At 43.8% G+C, this 14,542-nt stretch overlaps 1 protein-coding gene across 1 annotated transcript in view; it reads left to right on the top strand.

Annotated features, from left to right (window-relative positions):
* arhgap24 (Rho GTPase activating protein 24) overlaps positions 1 to 14,542 on the top strand; it is a 53,404-nt gene that overhangs the window by 13,151 nt on the left and 25,711 nt on the right. The window contains exon 3 of the mRNA XM_068706786.1: positions 6,757 to 6,844. Coding sequence (XP_068562887.1) covers positions 6,757 to 6,844 — 88 coding nt within the window. The remainder of the gene's footprint in view (positions 1 to 6,756; positions 6,845 to 14,542) is intronic.

Below are 14,542 nucleotides of genomic sequence, written 5' to 3'. Positions count from 1 at the left end.
TGTGTGACCTTCGCCGCTGCTCCGTCGTCACTTTTGACAAACTCAGACGACGGTTACTCTTCTACACTACCGTCTGATCGCACAGCAGAAGCATGTCGCTTGTCTGTGCGCCGCTGTGGTGCGAAGGTGTCAGTGAGCCGCGTCACATCCAGGCGTGATCTGACTTGAATGTCAGAGGAATGTGGAGAATAATGTGGACATTATCCAAACGCCCCCTCTGGTGTACGTCACTGAACGCACGCCTGACATCATCCTCCGGCCACAGATCCAAACTCAAACTCCACGTCTAAGTGTTACTTTAGGTCTTCACGTCTGGGCTGGGTCACAAAGGTCAGCAGGAGTGTCTCCTCTTCTCTTGTTCCTGACACTCATATTTAGGAACAGGCATGTTCTTCAGCAGGATTCATACAGAGACTATTCCCTGTTTGGTGTCTAATAAGCTCTGTGTTGAAGTCTCTCACTGGACATGCAACAAGTTCCTCCAATTTCTGAGCACTTTCTCCGTCACTTATACCGTAGCTGGTGTTACAGTACTACTATACATGTTGGGTACTGTATGTGCAGGTGGAGTGGTATTAGTACAAGTGGGGGGAGTCACATTTCCTCACAATAAGTGAGTGTGCAGCTGGTGCAGCAGCTCTCTGGAGTTACATCAAAGTTCTTCTTCAGTCGGTGTCCTCCAGGCAAAAGACCACGTCTGACTTACAACACTTTGAAATGGATGCATGCATTAGCCTGCGTATCATCCCACAGAACACAATCAAGTGTTGCTTAATGTCTTTAGATTGGTGGAATTGAACAGCAAGCTAATCATAAATAGCTAATAATAAATTAATCATTTTAATATCAAGAAAGGATAAGATGGCAGCTTGTGTGTGAAAAGGGACTTGACTCACAGTTCTGTCTGTTCTCTCTGCTGAACCTTTAAGATGTATCGTTCAGAAGGAATAGCTCCGATGTTTCTGGCATACGGTGGTACCAGCCACTAACCTGTAGTGATGTTAATACATACAAAATGATCTGAGGAGAGATTACAAGTCCTCTCATGTCCTAATCCAGCGGACGAGTTGCTAAGCTAACAGAGAGTTTAAAGGTGCTAGCTGCTTATTGCTGCATGTTGTGTGTCTGCAGCAGAAGTGACCTGTCAGACAAATATGTGTATCAGCAGTATCAGTTCATGCCATATAATCCATTCCACTGTGTCCTCCCAGACGCCCTGGAGGAAGAGCTGAGAGAAATACACAAAAGATATCCGTTAGAATCCTGCAGTCGTCTTCATCTCTGTTTGCTGGGACCAGTAGATCAAAGCCGTGCTTGAGCTTCGGTATTATAGAACAAGTATAAATCAAATAAATCCAAAGATGTCTTGAAGGCACCTCAACATGTGACCTTGCTGTGTGGCAATAGACCCATGCAGAGGTACTGGATCATAAAGCCTCTATTTCATCTGAGTCATTTCTGTTGTAAAGGGATTACATGTGCTGTGAGCTACAGTAGGAACACTGTACTGATACAAACTACTGTACCAGAATACTATCGCTGCTTTCTGGGATTTTCTTTTTCTCACACAACCACAAGGTGACTTTGTCTTAAAGCTGTAGATCTTAATACTTTGCAAAATGGTGTAATAACTGCTGGTATTATTCTGTCGACTGTACACAGATATTGATCTTGACCAGGACTCATAAATATATCCCTCTGCTGTCTGCAGGCTGTCACGATGCAGTCCTCATCTCGTTTCAATCTGTTTCATTCCTGTTCTTGAGATTTCTTGAGCTAAATGTCACATTATCACTTCAGAAGACACGTCAACACTTGATTCTAGGCTTCTTTCTCTTCTTCTTCTTCTCGGTTATCTTCCAGTCCCGGGGTTGTTTATCATCTAAGGCTCCAGGCAGTCTGCTTTGAGATGTCACACTAACAGAACGGGACTCTACAGCGAAGGAATGGTGAATGAACATGAAACAGAAGTATGGTTTCCCTCTGTTCTCCGTGTCGCTGTGCCTGCGTTTTAAAGCTGGGACTGTACTTTAACCAAGGGGCCAGCTGGACCGGCCGCATACTAATTTAAGTGGAGACTAGCTGCTGTGCAGGAGAACGCCTCCTGCCTGGTCTGTGGCGGCTTATTGGTGACACCTCCTGCAGCTGTGCTCTACTTCTAAAGGTGTAGATATAGACTGGAAGGTCAGCTGAACGTGCCGTAGATTAATCTCACAGGAAACATCTTAGCATGTACATACAGAATGTGTCCATAGTAGTATACAGTACTGTACACATATCCACATGCACAAACCTGCACATTTACAAGTGAAATATCATCGACTGTCTCAGTATTTATGATAAAAGAACCTTCAACGTCAGTCACAGATTATACCGATGTAAAACCAATCATCACCAGTATGCAGTATGGTACAGTGTGATACAATATGATATAGTATAGTACAGTATAGTACAGTATAGCACAGTATAGTATAGTACAGTATAGTACAGTATGATACAGTATAGTACAGTATGCCCTTGAATTGACGCAGCGCTCTGAACATGTTTATTATTAGCTTTAGAGGAAGATTAATCTATAAAACACAAAGTCAAGGGAGACTTCGGACTTTAATAAGATTACATAAAGACAAAATGTATTTAATAAGGTTAAATAAAGACAAAATGTATTTAATAAGGTTAAATAAAGACATAGATTATATGCACTGCAGACGATCGCCTGTATCAGTGAGTGTACATTGTGTAATACTTGTCAGTACATAAACAGTATTGTGTATAACATGTACATGTGTCTCACAAGGTCAGAAATGATCTGCTGCTTTCTTTGGGTGATGAATTGGAGCAGAGATGGAACCACAAGTTATTAACATTCTTCAACCATTTCATTCATCTTCTGTGAGCTATTTTTTATCTTTTACTTCAATCTCTATCATTTGATTTTTACAAGTTTCCAAAGTAATTGCTTTGGCCAATAAAAGTAAAAATGTTATGTCTTGTATCTTTCCTTACATTTCATGACTTGAGAAAGCTCAGATTTAGGCAGCAGTTGTTTTATTAAACTCTACATGTGGGAGTGTTTGTGGGAGGCGTCTGCATCGGGCAGCAGCAGCAGCAGCAGCAGCAGCAGCAGCAGCAGCACTGATCGGTATTCCTGCTACAGAGCGACAGGACGGCAGGACAGCGTGTGTTCTCATGAATCACTGTAGGTCTTCTTACCTATTTATTGTCTCAGGACGTAGTTTTTGATGGACTTGCTGTGGGAGTCAAAGACGCTTGCTTCGGCTCCTTCTTGTCCTTGTCGTCTCCCTCTTTGGCTCCTTGTCCCGGATTCTGTTGCACATTAGTTGTTTGCAAGAAGGTCCGGTGTCATCTTCATGAAGTCTGCCTATAATAGAAGTGTGATGTGCATAACCCGATCATTTCACTTTGAAAAGCATGTCTGCTACTCGCTGTTGTTAGCAGACACGTCACACACTCTGCTCAAAGGTCACAGCCTTGTTTTGCGATATCACTTTTTAATTCCCCTCTTGTGAGTTTAAGTCGTCTCTGTATCGTCTTCTCATGGTTTATCACGGATAACGTCTCACATCATTAACGCCCTCAGTAAATCCACAGAGTCAATAAAAATGCACGGAGAAGTCCTCTCTCTGTTTCCACCCTATTGTCTTTGACTGGCATATTAATTTTTGCAGTGAATGTTATGCAGTGGTAGTTTTTGAACGAGGCTCAGCCAGTCAGAGCCGTAGATCACAGCGTCCCGTTTCATAACGATGACATTTATTGGATTGATGGACTCAGCGGAGTGATCAGAGCAGAACAACTGCTTGTAACTCTTTGCCACTTGAGTTGACAGGTCTCATAGTGGAGACTCACATAGTGAAAAGAAGACAGATGCACTCACACACTTACTAGTCCTCACAGGGGGGGGAACACACATCGGTAGCGTCTCAATGGTCTCCCACTGAGTCTGGCTTCCTGTGTCTGAGAGGCCAGTGAGGCTGGAGAGCGCTAATTATTGGATGAAAGCGCCGCTGGTCAACCAGCCGAGGTTTAACGAGCACCGATGACCTGTTGCTCCAATAACTTCGGCTTAATTGACCTCAGCGTGAGCATTAATCTGTTTGCAATCTGAAATCAATTTCTGCTACGCAATATATTTCTCTGTATTTCATGATTGTGTCACACATCCTGTTTCCTACAGCCATTCGTCGAACCAGACCACTAACAGCACCGGGCGTGTCTCTCAGTCTGAACTTCATACTAGCTTGATTTGATCTATAGCCGCTGATAGAGACACAGTGCGGCAATTGTTATTCTTAAAGCGGCTATAATCAATGTGTTTATATTAACAATTGAACTAAAGTTTGGATGAGCTCCTCTTCGTTCTCATGCAGAGGACACCGTGTTAATTCTTGACTCATTCAAATATGAGTACACGGAGTACAAGCTGGTTCCTCTGTGTCTTCTGTGCCAATCTGACCAAAGCTGCAGATAACAGTAGGACATCCACCCTGCGACCGTCACTATACTCCAAACCAACGGGAGAAACAAATGTCTGGTTCATGACCAAAACTGGCTTCACGTTTGGATTTGATTGCTGCAGTGTGTGCAGGTTGGTCACTGGTATTCTGGTGTTTGCCTGCAGTCTGAGGAACCCCTCCACACTTGATTTCATTTGTTGGACGCGGCCTCAGAAGCAGCCTTGCTGACAGACCGGGCTGCTGCTTACGGACCTGAGCCTCCTGCTGTCCTCTGAGCCTCCTGCTGTCCTCTGAGCCTCCTGCTGTCGCGCTCCTCAGACAGAGTCCTCTGAGCCTCCTCCGTCACAACAGTGTGTGCACAGCTTTCTGGTGGAGAACAAAAGATTTAGTGGGTTTATGTCATTGCAGCTTTTCTAAAAGAATGACCTCATCCTCGTTAACAACGTTATAAAAAATGCTGAGAACACAGCAGCAACATATTTCTATGTTTCTTTGGGCTGGGCCAGGCTACCGTACTCTTTGCTCGGTAAACACTACTCCGTCTGTGGTTGGGTTTGTCTGCAGCACACAGCAGACCACCAGGGAGGATGTCAGTGTGGAAAGTGTGGCTGTGGCTTAGAAACAGAGGGAAGGAACATCACTCTGGTGCTGTGGCTTTACAGAATAGAGGGACTACTTCTTTAGGAAAGCACAAACGTTACACAGTCCATCTCACCCACACACGTTTCATTCAAGTCGTCTCCCGTTTCCCTGGAATCAGTACGAGATTCTGACGCTGACAACAACATCAAAGAAGATTTCTGTCCCTCATTCGTCCCGTCCGGAGCACGTCTGTCCCGTCTTTATAAGCCCTTTGAAAGCACTTCATCGTGGGCCTTCAGGTAGGGTTTCTACTTCCTGGATGTCACAGTTATGGCTCATTAAAGAGCTCTCTCTCTTCAGCAGGAAGGAGACCGACTCCCTTCACATCCTGTCGGTGTGTGTGTGGGTCCTTAATGCTGGTGCTGTCACCGATGCACATCTTGTCTGCGTTAACGTTAGTCCAGACAGAGCGCTCTCTAATGGCTGTCAGATGCTGCACTGTGGCTCTGACGTCCACGTTGTTAATCAGGGGAAAGTCACAGTTTGAATGCATGAAGTGTAATTCTGTTCACCACGATGCTGAGTGTGAGGAGAGTTTAGAATATGTAGTCTCCCACTAATATGTTTCAATCAATCCATCGTTGGCTCATAAGACTAATGACACATTCAAATGGTGTGACCAATAGTCTAAAACCTAAATCATAAAATACTAATAAAACAACCAAATGCTCATATTTGAGCGGATGGAATCAGAGAGTTTGGAGCTTAAATTAATGCATTTATCAATTAATTAATTTTGGTTAATCAGTTCAAAGATGAATTAATTGATTGTGCCTGTAAGAAATGAAAATAACACTTTTACTCAAATCACAAATAAAAGTCAGACATTCATAATGTGAAATAAAAAAATACACAAAGGTAAAACACTTTTATATGATTAATATATTTTTAGATTATTATTATTGATGCAGCTGGTTGAAGTGGACATTTTAACTGCTTTATATCTTGTTGGGTAATTTGATTAATAACAATGTATCATATTGTGATCATGTGTTTTGTGGGTAAAATGTTAATCAGACCTGCTGTCACTGATATCATAACTGTGGTCCAGTCAGCGCTCCAGTGGTTCTGGTTCTCTTTGACGGCTACATACGCAGACGCGGCTCACGGCCTTTCTAACAGACGGGACGTCTCACCGGGAAGGTCACCGAGAGGTTGACTTTGGAAAAGGCTGATGCTGATGCTCCTGCTCTTCGGAGCGGAGGATATCCGGCCTTCAGTGTCACACAGATGATGCATCGTTGTGGACGGAGCTGAGCAGAGACACGGCGGTCCTCTGTGCCCAATGCTGCCGCTTTGCCACGTTTTAGAATTGCTGAGCTCCATCATCCTGACCCGTCCCCCGGTGGTCTTATGCACCGGCGTCTCCTGACACTCCTTTGACAAACATGTCAGCTTTTAGAGATGCTCCTCCTGTGATAACGCGTGAGGGTTGGTCTGCTGCTGAGCTCAGGAACAAGAGAACAGCCGGGAAGGTCGTGCAAAACACTCTGTGCCATATGTTCAAATATCAACAAATCAGATTTACTTTCCAAAAGACAGTCAGTGTGAGTCAGCATCCAGTCCTAAATATTTGAACTAAGAGTCCTCTGTCTGGGACGTTGCATCTGATCAGTTTGCTCTTTCTTCTCCACAGGGAAACATTTTACTACCTGGAAACAAAGTTACAGAACATCCAACCAGCGGCGATGAAGGGGGGAAGTTTCTCTTCGAGGTCATTCCAGGTAGGAAAAGATTTCATTGAATCACTCGTTATCTTCACTGAGGACAAAGTGAGCATAGCAGTGTGGACTAGAGTGGAGACAAAAACACAAGGTTTGGATCACTCTGGTCTGTTTGCATGAAGTCGTAAACTCTGTGAGAATCGTCTAAGAAACAATTTTTATACACAATGCTATTCGTTTGTTGCTGTTTGAGTGATCGAGTTATACAAAGTTTAACTTTGATTGACGCTCTCATATCTACACACTTAATGTGAAGCTTTAGCCAGCAGGTGGTTAGCTTAGCTTAGCCTAAAGACAGGAAGCAGGGCGACATAGATAGACTGACTTTGTGCAAAGGTTAAAAAACAGACATTTGTATATCAGTGCCTTTGTATGTTAAATCCATACAGAAGAGTTAACAAACAAACAGTGAGATAACACCTCCATAACCCCTGTTTATAGCCTGTATGCTAAGCTAAGCTAACAGGCTGTAGCCTAATATTCAACGGACAGATGTGAGAGTGGTATCGATCGTCTCATCTAACGTTGGGCAATAAAGCGAATAAGTGCACCTTCCCAAAACTATTCCTCTAGTTCAGGAGTTTGACTCACAAGCCACTGACCACACACACACACACACACACACACACACACACACTCTCAGATGAACACTTGCACAGCCGCCAGCAGACTGTGTGGAAACGTGTTTGGATAGAACACAGAGGAATAGTGGGGTATTTTCCCAGGCGGAGCGATGCCAGGAATGTGCGTCTATGGAATAGATATTTAAAACACACATCCACTCTGGGGACATGGAGACAGCTGGTAAAAGATACAGTAGCACCAGTTGATCCATCCACAGCAAAACACTGCAGAAAACAGCGGATGTGTGCAGCAACTACTGCATTTTATTTATCTTCTCTCCGCTACACTTTGTCTCAGAGGAAACCAGACTATATATATAAGACATGTTCTCACATGATAACAGTGAAAATAGTGACCCGGCAGATAAGGGTGCAGATAACACAAGATCAATTAGAGGCTCAGACTGAGCCAAAACTAAATAAGTCATTTGGGCAGTTGGCCAGAACTGACAGATGAAAGGTCCAGGTGTGTCGCAGGTTCACTTGAGACACTTTTGATGGTGTTTCTGTTTCTGTTTTTGTTTTTTTAAATATAGTTTCCACATAAGACGAGGACTAGTTCCCTGCAGAGATCATTTCATGCACTTTCAGTTGCAGCCGCTTCACGTTCCACATTGAAATGAGGCAAAGTCACCTTGTCAACTTGTGATTAATAGAGAAACAACACAATAGTTAAGTTTCCGTACGCTGGTGTGCTCACGTCATGGTAGAACACATTCTGATGTATCAGCACACATGGAAGAGAGTTTTCTGTCCGATATGATTGTGTCCAAATAATCAGTTATGCTTTTGCATTTGCGCAATGCTTGGTTAAATACAAGCTGTTTTGCACAAAACACGTCGTACTGTGAAGGAAAATCTGTCGTCGAAGGAACAAAAGGGAAGTTTCACCAACTTCTCTTTTTGATGCCCATGCTCTGCAGCTCAAAACCACCTACCACACAAATAAACAGGTGGTGAGACGGTATTTTGATGCCGTTGATGTAACCATTGCTGAGGTCTATAAAAGACAAATGTGTGCGGCACATAATTCCACACTCAACATTTCTTAGAGATGCATGCAGGAGGCTTTGGTGACATCCAGATAAAATACTTTTCTCTGGAAACATAAAGATGACAATTTATACTTTATCTCTGATCTGCAGCCTGACATCAGTTCTGCTGCCGTGCAATTTGAATTGTGAGGTAGTAAGACTTCAAAACAGCACACTAAAGAATTAAACACACGCCTGGCTGACTTACTGTGCCCCCTCGGAGTCTCGCTTTCATTTCCCCCCATTCCAGCTGCTCTATGCGCCGTAACATATGAAGCATGTGAGCAGAAATTGGTTTTGTGGTTACATCTACGTTTGTTTTCCCTCTGGAGAAAATATGTGTCTTTGGTATTTGCCAGCTTTTCAATTTCTCTTGACTTATGAGACTCAGTGATGTGTTTACCGGGTCTGCACCACTACAAACTGTTTTCATCTGCAAAGAAAGACACATGAAAGAGGGGGAAAGGAAATTTGAAATCCAGTGAGTCAGTTTTCTCTGTAGCGGTCCGGACATCATTTCCACTCAGCTGCCATGTTCCTCCAGCCTTAAAGTTGTTGTTGTTGTTGGTCGTCTATGTTGGATGTGAAGGTTCGTAGAGCAGCTTATTGAACGCTTTGTGGCTCATTGTGATGGTGAATGTGGTGAAATATGTCTGTCAGGGAGCAGCTCATGTCATCGTTTCAGTACTGCACGAGACAATACATGTTCTACTTTCTAATAGAGTTACTGTAAATGAAATGTTAACGGATTGATGTAGCATATGACGTATTTTCAATTGTTGCTATCAATCGTATCTATGTAAATACGTGAACTCAGTGTATTGTTTAACAAAGTACAGATGAACACAGATCATGTGCTTTGAAGGACGTGCTAACACATCCTCACCCCCAGCTAGTCCAATACTGTCAGCAAACTGAGGTCTGCTAATATCACAGCTAGCGTTAGCCACCAGAAGCTACTCCAGACCAAGTAAGGCTCTGGTGTTTCATCTGAACAGCTGAGATTTAGTTATTTCCTCTTTCAAAGGTCACTTAGTCTCATTTCAAAGAAATACTTCTTGAGTTACCAAGTAGTGTTCTTAGTGTTATTGTGTAGTTCCAGTACACAAGCTCTATTCACAGCTATGGTTTCTCTATTTGCTCACACTTCACTCCACTGACCACAATGTCTGTAGTGAACTTACTTCTTGAAACCATCAAAGGCCCGGCTTTGTTACGGCTGTGTCTTAAACGCTGTTAAATGACTCACTCAGGCTAAAATGTGACCAGCAGCACGTTCACTACGAGGGCCTCGCCGGTCCTTAAAGCTCGACGGGGACCCGACGGTCTCCAAGAGAGTTTCTTTAAAACGCCACTAATGCTGCTAAACTGCTGTTGCCATGCGGCCACATCCACCACGCCCTCACGCTGATGGAAAACAAGAACATGTCTTGTTGTGAGACGGCAAATAAAGAGGTCTCAGAGAAGCAGAGCGAATGAGAGGAAAACACAACACATATATTCCACTGGTCTAAATGGGGAGTTTGAACACAACACACGGACAGTCTCTGGCAGACAGACAGACGGGATGTGATGGGGGGGGGGTTCTTGGTGGAAGTCGGAGTCGTACAGAGATGTCCGTTGTCTTCTAAGGGTGCTGGTGAGGTCCGAACATATTGACTGCCAGGGGCTTGAACATCGGGAGGAGACTCTGCTCTCTGATCAACACAACTCTGGAAAGTTTTACTCATTAACTCCTTGAGCAGCTTGAAGGTACATGAAGTGTGCACAATAATCAGATGGGTGTTTATTTCTTCTGTTCTTCTCTCTTGTCTTTGTTTCTTTCACTGTGCATATCCACATCTGGAGGATGTGTGTTAAAGCTGCAGAAGGAATGGCTGAGGCAGGGAGCCGGAGGGCTCATGAAGCAGATTCACCACACGGCTAACAATATTTAGACTGGAATCATGGATCTGTCTTGACTGAGACACTCAGGTACAGACACAATGGGGCTATTGTTTCGCTCGCCCACACTTCGAGGCTTAAAGCGGCGGTGGAGTTCCTCCCATCACACGGACACGTTACAGCATGGGCCTGAGCTACAGAGAGGAGGAGTAACAACCAACAGGCATGAATACTGCCGTCAACATTTCTGTTTATGGCATTGAACGTTTAATTCCCAGATTATCTGTGCAGGAGTTTGTGCCGTGCTTTGAGGATTACATTAGAGGACATTTTCTGTGTAGCCGTATTTGGATGCACCTGCAAACTATTTCTGCTGCTTCCAAAGGGATCACAGGAACGTGTAAAGAGTATGTATGACAGAATCAAAACTGTGGTCATCTCAGTCCATATATCTGGGATACACAGAACACACAGCTGCTCAGGATCGGTCTGCAGTGTTATCGGACGTTAGTGAATCCTCCCAAGAATGTCAGGTGTGATCTGAATACAGATGTGTGATACGACAACACTCTGGGTTTTGAGATTGCAATAGAACGAGCGAGCAGAGGCTGCCTTTAGCAAATGACAAATTTAGACGAAAAAAGGCAGAAACTCTTTATCTGTTTATCTGTCAAAGCTGCATAAATACCTGTAGCTCAGCCGTCACTCCCCCCATTAATCATCCTAATCCTATGAAACAAGAATCAACACAGGAGACACACCCTGCTGTGTTTTTGATGGAGAAACAGTGTGCCTCTGTGTCCCCAAGCTCTAATAAACGCTGGCTGCAGAGTTCAGTATCTCTCTCTTTCTCTCTCTCTCTCTCTCTCTCTCTCTCTCTCTCTCTCTCGTTGGTCCAGCCTCGGGCTCTTTGCTCGCCCTCTCTGTGTTTCTCTCAGCTTCTCTTGGTAGCCTTGTTAGGGTGGCCGGTCAGGCCACACAGCAAGTCACACCACTAATGAATTATGGGAATATGTTCCCGAGCTCATCCCCAGAGGCCACCGTCCCTGTATCACCAGAGGACCTCGGGATCAAGCTGCCGTGGAGCAGGTGGACGGCCTCCAGCAGGAATGCTGTTTACAGGGAGGAAGCCTGAGTCCATGACGCCCACCTGAGGAGCAGAGCGCCTAGCGTCAGAGACGATGGTTGGCTTCAGCTTACTGTACAAAGTAAAGCAACGTCTCGGCCTCTTCTCATGTTGAGGGTGAGGATTTCTAAATCAAGGTGCTAGTGCCCTCAAGTGGATTTCTGAGGCGTTGCAGTACTGGGGGTAATCCTCTAACCCAGAGGTCTTCAACAGGGGGGTCCGCTGAAGTACTGCAGGGGGGTCGTGACATTTTTTTTATTTAAATGTCTTTAAATACACATTAACATGAATCCAACATATTGTAGCAAATGGATAAATGGAGGCAGAAGATGTTGTCCTTCAGTCAGAAATGCACACATTCAGAGACACACCGGAGCTTCACTCACAACCTCGGGGTTGAAGACCTCTGCTCTAGTCCAACCCTGTCAATGTAAATCTTCTTTAGCATTGAGTAGAAAGGAAACCATGTTCATACATTGACACTAAAGCAATGCACTAACATTGTATGATTCAGTCTAGAAGTAGAGAGTTAAAGTGAGTTAGTGTCTATGTACATGCACAGTTCTGACTAAAGAGCATACGTGAATTAATACAAATGCTTTGTAGAATATCATTTGTATTGCACATATTAAGCGTATGTATAAGGCTACTTGTTCTAGTTTAGTGCGTCCATGATTAATCCTGCAGCACTCTCCTGACATGCACGTCTGATGGAAGCCATAGAAGCCACCTTGGTGACCTCTGCAGTGACTTATGAGTGTCATGTGTCACTGAGGTGAAGGTCTAATTTACAGCAGGCGAGGCAGCGTGTGAGTAAATCACACTCTGACGAGCACAGAGGGGATGTTTGAAGATATTTTTAGAGCACCTGCTTATCATTATTAATCTGGTTAATGACCGAAAAACTGAAAACAATCTGCCTAGAGATGTGCTTTATCAGGACAGCCTGTTAATCCTACCTGAACCTGTACAGTCAGACCTCTAATTAAAAAGCAACGACTGAATGATTGCTATTATAGGGCGAAGACAGACGCGCAATTACCAGACCACGGACCACTGCGCTGTTCATTGTGAGGAAGCAGAAGTTACTCCCAAGTTGGCTTATGGACTTTAAGCTCCTAAAGTTGATGATGGGAAGATGGATGCTTGAGTTAAATAAAAGATGAATAAAAGAGAGGCTGAGGCTAGAAGCCCTCAGGCGTCGGTGTGTCAGGTTAAGGAAGCCCCAGTGGAGCAGAGAAGGTATGAATACGTCAGTCTGTGGTGCTGACGCTGGAGCAGCTTTTCAGATAGGCCCTCATGTCACATCAGTCATGGGTAAGTTCTGGTGCTGGCACTGGCTGTGTGTGTGTGTGTGTGTGTGTGTGTGTGAGTGCCCTTCTGTATAAACAACGATTCAATGACCACTAGAGCAGCTTTAACTGCATATCATGTCTTTGATCATACGGTGTTGTGTGTAGCTCTACTACGCACACATTAAACTGGTGTTTATGGACTTTGGATCACTTTGATCCGACTACAGCCTCTCGGCTTCGTTTGCAGCTTCTATTTCAGTTTCTATTTTTGCTTCTTTATTGTATATTCATTCATGCATTTACAACACAGAGTTTGGGTTTAATAATACCTTTCTCAGTGTGCAGGCATGTCACTCTCGTCTTTTAAACACGTGGGCATGATCAGGGAAACGGAGGTTTGATTCCATCGCACCTTTTAACAACGAAAACATTCAAAGTTCTTTAGATAAGACATAGAAAAGGTGTTAAGACGAGGTAGACAAGAGACACAAGACGATGGAAAAAGACAGGATTTTAGTAAAATATAAGATAAATATGAACAAAATGAATCAAACAGGAGAATGAAGATCACAGCACAGACAGATCAGGTGCTTATCATTAAAACAAATCAAATACGGTCATAGAAATAGTTAACATAGAGCAGCTTTCAAAGGAAAAGGTGTGGCAGTGTCTATACAAGATAAGACGAGCACATATCAACAGGAAAAGAACGATGATACAAGTTATGAGCTCACAAATAAAGATCAAAGAGAAAGAAATGTAATATAGAAAAAATGTCATAATTCAAGTAAAATGCAAGCTCAGCTATTGATTTTCAAGGACCGCCCCACGCAGCTGTAATCAATGAAAAAGCTCCAGGAAATCAAATGACTCCTCCAGCTCCTACCCCCACTTCACTGCCATGGACAGAATATATATTAATCTGCACACGAGTTGGATCAAATTAATCTGACACACGGGGTATAAACAAGAAGCAGCTCTCTGTTTCAGACTCCGTGTTTTTGACGTATTGATTTAATTAGCGATTGGATGCATAGAGCCCACGCAGCTCCTAATGCGCCATAAATCCAGGAGAACTAAAGCAGCAGGCTGGAGGCATGCATTAAGAGGGGAGAGCAGTGATTTATAGATATTACTGGACAAAATGATGACGCCGGAGAAGCAAGAGTGACCAGATGGTGTTTTGGATATAAGAGTTTCTACTATCTTCACTTGAACGTCCTCCTCTAGTCCCTTCAGAGCTTCTGTCCTCTTCCTCTCCAGAACTCCCTTTGTGATATGACATTTTCAAAAAGGTCAGACACTGAACTTCTCTTCCTTCCCTCCCTCTCTTCCTCACTGTGTGTGTGTGTGTGTGTGTGTGTGTGGACATGTTTATGCACATCCATGTTTTCCCAGCGTGCGTCTGAAGTCAATAACCTGCTGTCTGTGACACAGCAGCATACGGCCTCCTGGAGGAGTTGAGGCCGGTTCAATCTGCTTCTGTTGACATTTGTCATATGAGGCCTCTGAGATTCACGTTCCCCGTTGTTGTTTTCATGATATCTGGATTTATGAAGCGTTACAGAGGGCCGTGTCAGACGGACTCACACGGTGGATACCGGCAAGAAGTGAGGAAGTAGTAACACAGCAACAGAGACGTTGTTGTCACAATCCAATAACTCATTTTAGTTTTTCTAGCCATGTTAGTGGAGGATTCATTTTAACTTTAGTAACCCCATAACTTTTCATATATC

This window comes from Cebidichthys violaceus, unplaced genomic scaffold (genome assembly GCF_023349555.1).
Source record: "Cebidichthys violaceus isolate CVI_PGR_0920_01 unplaced genomic scaffold, fCebVio1.0.p SCAF_12, whole genome shotgun sequence".
In the NCBI taxonomy this organism is placed as follows: domain Eukaryota; kingdom Metazoa; phylum Chordata; class Actinopteri; order Perciformes; family Stichaeidae; genus Cebidichthys; species Cebidichthys violaceus.
Note: the sequence above shows the minus strand (reverse complement) of the source record. Positions and strands in the feature narration are given on the sequence as shown.